The sequence below is a fragment of the Pipistrellus kuhlii genome, unplaced genomic scaffold, assembly GCF_014108245.1.
Source record: "Pipistrellus kuhlii isolate mPipKuh1 unplaced genomic scaffold, mPipKuh1.p scaffold_m20_p_123, whole genome shotgun sequence".
NCBI lineage: Eukaryota > Metazoa > Chordata > Mammalia > Chiroptera > Vespertilionidae > Pipistrellus > Pipistrellus kuhlii.
The window spans coordinates 369,151-377,500 of NW_023425431.1; the positions used below are offsets into that span (position 1 = coordinate 369,151).

The 8,350-nt window shown below is 54.1% G+C and overlaps 1 protein-coding gene across 1 annotated transcript in view; it reads right to left on the minus strand.

Annotated features, from left to right (window-relative positions):
* Positions 1 to 857: 857 nt before the first annotated feature.
* NLRP8 (NLR family pyrin domain containing 8) overlaps positions 858 to 8,350 on the minus strand; it is an 11,751-nt gene continuing 4,258 nt past the window's right edge. Inside the window, exons 4-9 of the mRNA XM_036434459.1 lie at positions 7,781 to 7,948; positions 6,662 to 6,814; positions 5,246 to 5,416; positions 2,993 to 3,163; positions 1,666 to 1,836; positions 858 to 1,002 (exon numbers count right to left, since the gene is read on the minus strand). Of these exons, the coding sequence (XP_036290352.1) occupies positions 858 to 1,002; positions 1,666 to 1,836; positions 2,993 to 3,163; positions 5,246 to 5,416; positions 6,662 to 6,814; positions 7,781 to 7,948 (979 nt within the window). The remainder of the gene's footprint in view (positions 1,003 to 1,665; positions 1,837 to 2,992; positions 3,164 to 5,245; positions 5,417 to 6,661; positions 6,815 to 7,780; positions 7,949 to 8,350) is intronic.

Genomic DNA, 8,350 nt, shown 5'->3' on the forward strand with positions numbered 1-8,350 from the left:
TCTCTCTCTCTCTCCCCCTGTCTTTCCTCCTTCCACTCTCTTTAAAAATCAATAAAGCCCTAACTAGTTTGGCTCAGTGGATAGAGAGTTGGCCTTTGTACTCAAGGGTCCCAGGTTCGATCCCGGTCAAGGGCATGTACCTTGGTTGTGGGCACATCCCCAGAGGAGGGTGTGCAGGAGGCAGCTGATTGATGATTCTCTCTCATTGATGTTTATGACTCTCTCTCCCTCTCTGTAAAAAATCAATAAAATAAGTGTATAAAAAATCAATGGAAAAAATATCTTCGAGGGAGGATTAACAACAAAGAGATGAACGAATGAAATAAATAAGTTTATGAAAAAATAAAATAGAAAAGAACCAGACAAGGGCAGTGGGGAGAGCCCCCCCCCCCCCGCTCTGTCCCCCTGGGAAATATCCTTCGAACAGCGGATGGATAAAGGACACCCGGCAAGTTTGCAAATGACATCCGTGTACAAGTTTAATTCAACACTCAGGTACAAATGTAAACACTCGTGTACAAGCTTAATTAAATAACCTAAAAAGCGAACCTGCGTTCCCCACAGCCCAGCTAACGGGCCGGGACGTGTCCAAAGGCACAGGCACAGCCGAGGCTGGGGGCTGGGACCCCACCAGCCACCTCAGTCCCTCCCGGGCGCCTGTGGGGGTCACGCCTGCCCCACACCCAACTGTGCGATTCCAGACACAGAAGGGCCCGCAGACACAAATGGCGGGGGGAGGGCGAGAGGAGAAGAGAGAGAGAGACCCACAGGTCGGTTGCCTCCTGCAGGGTTGCCCTCCATCAGAACCGAATCCGCACCCCGAACCCCATCTCCCACGGGGAGCCGCCCCGGGTCCCTCAGGGCGTCGGGGGGCCCGCCCCCGCGTGCGGCCCCGGGAAGGAGCCCTCCTCCAGGTCCTGCAGGATCCTCAGCACCGCGCCGTCCACCGGCGGCCCCTCCAGCCGCAGCGCCAAGTGCACCCTGCGCGGAGGCTTCCGCTCCCTGCGGGAAGACAGGGCTCTGGGTCCGCCCGGAGGGGACAGAGGGCAGGCCCGCCTCTGGGGGAGAGAGAGACCCTGCAGAGGGGCCCAGGGAGACCCTGGGTCTGTCCCTGCAGAGGGGCCCAGGGAGACCCCGGGTCTGTCCCTGCAGGGGGGGGGGGGCGCTCAGGGAGATCCCGCGTCTGTCCCTGCAGAAGGGGCCCAGGGCGACCCCGGTCTGTCCCTGCAGAGGGGAGGAAGAGGAGCAGGAGGAGGAGGAGGAGCAGGAGGAGGAGGAGGAGGAGAAAGAGGAGAAGGAGGAGGAGGAAAAAGGGGGGGAGGAGGAGGAGGAGGAGGAGGAAAAGGGGAAGGAGGAGGAAACAGGGGAGGAGGAGGAGGAAAAGGGGGAGGAGGAGGAGGAGGAAAAGGGGGAGGAGGAGGAGGAAAAGGGGGAGGAGGAGGAGGAGGAAAAGGGGGAGGGGGAGGAGGAGGGGGAGGGAGGGGAGGAAGGGGAGGAGAGGGAGGAAGAGGAGGAGGAAGGGGAGAAGGGGGAGGAGGAAAAGGGGGAGGGGGAGGGAAAGGAGGAAGAGGAGGAGGAAGGGGAGAAGGGGGAGGAGGAAAAGGGGGAGGGGGAGGGAAAGGAGGAAGAGGAGGAGGAAGGGGCGGAGGTCCCCCGGACACTCACAGGACGACTCTCGTGGCCCGCGCCCGCCAGTGGAAGGTCTCATGCAGGCGCTGGATGGTCCGGAGCCCCAGCTGGTTCCTGCTCAGGTCCAGGTGCCTCAGGCCCTGGAGGGTGCAGAGCAGGTGGGCCAGGGCCTGGTCGCAGTAGGTGGTGAGGGAGCATCGCTCCAGCCTGCGGGCGGACACAGGCGGCTGGAGCGTCCCCATGCCCACGCCTGAGGCCTCAGCCGGACAATGGTCCTGCCCGGAAAGCTCACTCCGGGTGGGCCCCTCCCCCAAAATGTATGCTGAGGTGTTGGGTCCGTTGCTTTGTGTGTTATTCAGAGTGGGCTATGCCATCCCTAACTCCACGATGGTATGAGCCATCTACACTGAGTGGCCAGATGATTATGATCTCAGATTATTATATAGGAGGCTCGGAGCATGAATCCGTGCATGGGTGGGGTCCAGCCAGCCTGGCCAGGGGGAGGGGACATGGGTGATTGGCTGGCTTGCCTGCTGGTCAAACTCCTGGTCAAGGGGACAGTTTGCATATTAGCCTTTTATTCTACAGGATTTACACTGAGTGGCCAGGTTATTATGTGTTCAGAGATCATCATCATCGTCTGGCCACTCCGTGTCTATCCTTCAAAAATTGAATGCTGCCCTGGTGGGGAGCTTAGTTGCTTAGAGTGTCATCCTAGGTTGCAGGTTTGATCCTCAGGGAATACACAAGAAGCAACGGTGTGGCTCAGTGGTGGAGCGTCTACCTATGAGCCAGGAGGTCACAGTTCCATTCCCAGTCAGGACACATGCCCGATTTGCAGGATTGATCCCCAGTAGGGGGGCATGCAGGAGACAGCCAATCCATAATTCTCTCTCATCGTTGATGTTTCTCTCTCTCTCTCTCTCTCTCTCCCTCCCTCCCTCCCTCTTCCTTCCTCTCTGAAATCAATAAAGATATATCCTATATAATAAAAGCCTAATATGTTAAGTGTCTGGTTGACCAGTTGGCTGTTCAACCAATCAAAGCATAATAAACTTATAATATGCTAAGGCTATTTGACTGCTATGATGTGCCCTGACCACCAGGGGGGCAGACACTCCAACCGGTAGGTTAGCTTGCTGCTGGGGTCTGGTGGATTGGGACTGAGCAAGACAGGCTGGATACGCCCTGGAGCCCTCACGCAGTCCCTCCCCAGCCCCCATCTGCACTATGGGGGTCCCTCAGCCTGGCCTGTGCCCTCTCACAATCTGGGACCTTTCAGGGGGGGGATGTCGGGATGCTCTGGTCTCACAGCAGGGATGGGGATGGGGGGGGTGAAGGTGGGGGTGGGGGAACCACTCACTCGAGCACCTGGAGCCCGGAGTCCCAGTCCTGCAGGGCCTCGCAGAACAGGGCCAGCCCCTCGTCCATCAGCCGGTTGAAGCTGAGGTCCAGGCTCCGCAGGGTGGCGATCCGGACCAGCGTGCGGGCCGCCTCCCAGCAGCAGCTGGCGGTCAGGCTGCAGCTCCTCAGCCTGCGGAGGGAACAAAGGAGGGAAGAGCCATCCCACACACCCTTCCACTATCGTGCACTGCTGGTGGGAATGCAGACTACTGCAGACACTGCCGAACACACTATGGAGTTTCCTCAAAAATGGAACTAACCCTCAAATAAAAAATTTTAAAAAAATGGAACTGCCGTTTGATCCCACTTCTGGAAACATATCCTAGCAATCCCGAAACATCAGTCAGAAAGAATGTCTACGCCCCCCATGTTCACTGACGAGTGACAGATTTGCTAGCTCTGGACGCGTGATATATACACTGAGTGGCCAGATGATGATGACCTCTGAACGCCTAATAATCTGGTCACTCAGTGTATATCCTGTAGAATAAAAGGCTAATGTGCAAATTGTCCCCTTGACCAGGAGTTCTATCAGCAGGCAGGCTGGCCAACTGCCCATGTTTCTTGTCCCTGGCCAGGCTGGCCGGACCCCACCCATGCACGGATTCATGTATACACACACACACACACACACACACACACACACATACACACACACATTGAATGGCCAAATTATGCGTTCAGAGATCATCATAATCTGGCCACTCAGTGTGCATGGGGTCATGGACCCTGTGGTCTGTGTGGCCTGGCTTCCCTCACAGATCATACTATTTCTAAGATTCACGCACACCGTGGCACTTCTCGGCTCTTGGTTCTTTTTCACGACCCAATACTATTCCACTTTGTTTGCCCGTCCACCAGCCAAGGGGCCCTTGGCTTGCTTGCACGTGTGGGCGGCCATGACCGATGCAGCTGTGACCAGCTGTGTGCACATCCTGGTACAGACTCAGGTTTCCATTTCTCCGGCGTGAGTACCTAGGGGTGGAGCTGCTGACTCGTACGTTGTACGTTTTGCCCTTTTAGGAGCCGTGAGACGATTGTCCCAAAGCAGTGGCCCCATTTCCTGCTTCTTTGGGGATACTAAAAAGTGTCCGTAGGTTTGAGGTGCTTTTTGTCATTGTAGCTAATCCTCACCCCAGGATGTTTTTCCATTGATTTTTGTTGTTGTTGTTGTTGTTAGAGAGTAGAGGAAGAGAGAGAGAAAAACATTGATGTGAGAGAGACACATCAATTGGTTGCCTCCCACATGCACCCAGGCCAGGCCAGGGATCAAACCTGCAACCTAGATACATGTCCTGGAGCAGGAATCAAACCTGTGACCCTTTGGTGTTTGGGTCAACACTCTAACCACTGACCCATACTGGCAGGGCCAGCCAACTTAAAAAAAGAAAAAAAAAGAAAAGACTGCTGAAACCGGTTTGACTCAGTGGATAGAGCGTCGGTCTGCGGACTGATTCCGGTCAAGGGCATGTACCTTGGTTGTAGGCACATCCCCGGTAGGGGGTGTGCAAGAGGCAGCTGATCGATGTATCTCTCATCGATGTTTCTAACTCTCTATACCTCTCTCTTTCTCTCTGTAAAAAATCAATAAAATACATTTTTTAAAAAGACTTATTTTTCAATGACAGTTGACATTCCATATTATATCCGTTTCAGGGGTATCACATAATGATTAGACATGTATGTAACTTAGCAAGGGGACCCCCTAATAAGTCTAGTCCCCACCTGGTCCCATCCCTCGTTACTATAATACTAGAGGCTCAGGGGACGAATTTGTGTACCGGTGGGGTCCCTTGGCCTGTCTGTGCCCTCTGGCAATCTGGGACTCCACCCTGGCTAGGGAAGGGCTCCAGGGCATGTCCGGCCCCATCTCACCCAGTCCCAACCAGCCAGACCCAGCAGCAAGCTAACTTATCAATCAGGTGTCTGCCCCCTGGTGGTCAGTGTGCATCATAGCGACTGCTCAAGCCATCGAACAGTGGGAGGGGCAGTTAGCACATTAGGCTTTTATCTATCTATCTATCTATCTATCTATATATGGAGAGAGAGAGAGAGAGAGAGAGAGAGAGAGAGAGAGAGAGAGGGGTTGTGCCTCTGTTCCCCGCGCTGTGCTGTACGCCCTGTATACATTATTATATACGTTATTATATATGCTATTATATACGTTATTATGATATGCATTATCCTATCGGGGCAGAGCCCCTGGACTCACACGAGCCTCTGCAGCGGGCACCGGGCTTTCTGCAGGGCGCACCACAGGTCCCGGGCGCCGTGGTAGCTCAGGGCGTTCTCGGCCAGGCTCAGGTGGGTCAGCCTGTGGTTGCTGCGGAGAGGGAGGATGAGGCTCTGGTGGGAGAGCAGCTTGTGGTCACAGCACTCCAGCCTGGGGCGGACACAGAGGGAGGCCGCTCACTGCTTGCCCACCGCCGGGTGGGCTTCTCAGAAATACACTTTTACTGATTTCAGAGAGGGAGGAAGGGAGAGGGAGAGAGAGAGAGAGAGTGACGTCGATGAGAGCGAATCATCAGCCAGCTGCCTCCTGCATGCCCCCCATCAGGGATCGAGCCTGAAAGTCAGGCATGTGTCTTGTCCAGGAATCGAACCAGGGACCTCTCGGTTCAGGGGTCAAAACTCAAACACTAAGCCACACTAGTAGGCATAACTGCATTATATCTATCTATCATCTATCTATATGACATTTACATTAAAGATATAAAATAAACAATACATAATTATAAATAATATATAACTATAGGTTATACATAGCACTATGATATAGGATATATTATATGTAATTCGTTATATATATAATACTATATACTACATTATATGTGATATAATATATAATATATACATAATACATACTAGAGGCCCAGTGCATGAATTTGTGCACCAGTGGGGTCCCTCGGCCTGGCCTGTGGGATCGGGCTGAACCCGGCTCTCTGACACCCCATGAGGGGTCCCAGATTGCGAGAGGGTGCAGGCCAGGCCGAGGGACCCCATGGGTGCACAATCGGGATGGGGAGCGATGTGGGAGGTTGGCCAGCAGGGAGAGACCACGGGAGGGCTCCAGGGTGTGTCCAGCTCATCTCACTCCGTCCTGATTGGCCTGATTCCAGCACCAAGCTAACCTACTGGTTGGAGCATCTGCCCCCTGGTGGTGAGTGCACATCATAGCGAGCAGTTGAGCAGCCTTAGCATGTCATCAGCACATGACGCGCTTTGGTTGGCTGAACGGCCGACTGGTCAACCAGACACTTAGCACATTAGGCTTTCATTATATAGGCTAATATATATATATATATATATATATATATATATATATATATAAAATCTAATGTATATAATAATATATATAATAATATATATAATAATATCTAATATCTACACTAATGAAAGAGTAAGATGCAAATTAACCGCACCTTAGCAATGCCCACCAGCCAATCAGGAGTGAGTATGCAAATCAGCCTCTTGCACACCCCCTACTGGGGATGTGCCCGCAACCAACGTACATGCCCCTGACTGGAATTGAACCTGGAACCCTTCAGTCCACAGACCGAAGCTCTACCACTGAGCCAAACCAGTTTCGGCTAAAATATAGTTAAAAAAAAAAAAGAACAGCACTCACGCCAGCCTCTCCCACTGGGCCTCGGCCAGGAAAGAGGCCTCGGCGTCCTCCAGGCGCACCCTCCGTACCAACAGCGTCTTCAGCCTCAGGTTCCGTGAGAGGTCCCTGGCTAACTCCAGCAAACCTCCCGGGGCGAACCAGCAGCCTTCCAACCTGGGGGCCACATGGACGTCGGGACTCAGATCCCCGGGGAGCCGGCGCCCACAGACCCCCTCCACCTCCCCCCGCAGGGCGGCTCCGGGTCGCCTGCACCTTCCCCCGCCCCGGACCCTGGCGATGAGTTATCAGCGGAAACGGGGGGATGCACCCTTGGGGCCAACACCGGCTCTCCAACCATTGGCTCTAAAGATAGAGTCTGAGCCGAAACCGGTGTGGCTCAGTGGATAGAGCTTCGGCCTGCGGACTGAGGGGTCCTGGATTCGATTCTGGTCAAGGGCATGTACCTTGGTTGCAGGCACATCCCCAGTAGGGGGTGTGCAGGAGGCAGCTGATCGATGTTTCTCTCTCATCAAGGCTTCTATCTCTCTACCCCTCTCCCTTCCTCTTTGTAAAAAAATCACTAAAAAAAAAAAATTATTATTTTTTTTTTAAAGAAAGAAATGTCCATCGTTGTCCTGTTGACATTTGGCTCTATGCACTCATGAGTTTGCCGACCACTGGCCTAGGGTATTACCACCTCATTGTCCTTTTCCAGCTGCAGGAAACGTCAGACCGGAGACCAGAAGGGTGGTTACCGGGAATGGGGGTGGGGGGGAGATGATGGTCAAAGGGCACAACCTTGCAGGTGTGAGATGGATCAGTTCTTGGGGGATCCGATGCCCCCCTCAGGGAGGACAGTTCACGCCGTTATCTGCATGGCGTTTGCCGAGAGAGAGAAGCTTTGCTTCCTCACCACCCACCAGACGCGGTGAGAGAGGGCCCCCTGCATACACCCTGACTGACCGACCAACCGACCGGGAATCGAACCCCCAACCTTCTGGTGCATGGATGGGACGACACCCCAGCTCACCAAGCACGAGGAATCACCGTTTTGGTGACTCTCTGAGGGGCGGGTGTCACAGCAGAACGCACCGTGTGCCCCTCGAGGCGGCCCCGGGGGACCAGGCTGGGGCTGCTCACCTCAGAGTGTGCAGTCTGCAGCCGGGGCTGTCCAGGGCGGCGGCCAGGGCCTGCACGGCGTCCAGCTCCACGACGCTGTTGGTCAGGGACAGGGCCTCCAGGTTCTGCTGGGACAGCGCCGAGCAGAGCTCCTCCCACCAGCAGAGGCGCCAGTTGGTGCCTTCCGGTCTGTGTGGGCGGGAGGGATGTGGGGGCGGCGTTAGAGGGGACACTGGAGAAAGTGGGCCAGTCAACTCCCACCCTAGTGACCATCGCAGACCCCGTGGTGAGGCCAGTAAGGCTCCCTCTAAGGAGAAAGGCCCAGCCCTAATAGGTGTGGCTCAGTGGATGGAGTGTCAGTCTGAGGACTGAAGGGTCCCATGTTCAGTTCCCGTCAAGGGCATGTACGTTGGTTGCAGCAAATCTCCAGTGGCGGATGTGCAGGAGGCCGCTGATGGATGTTTCTCTCTCATCGATGTTTCTAACTCTCTCTCCCTCTCCCTTCCTCTCTGTAAAAAAAATCAATATAATATAATATAATATAATATAATATAATATAATATAATATATAATTTAAAATTTTAGGGGGAA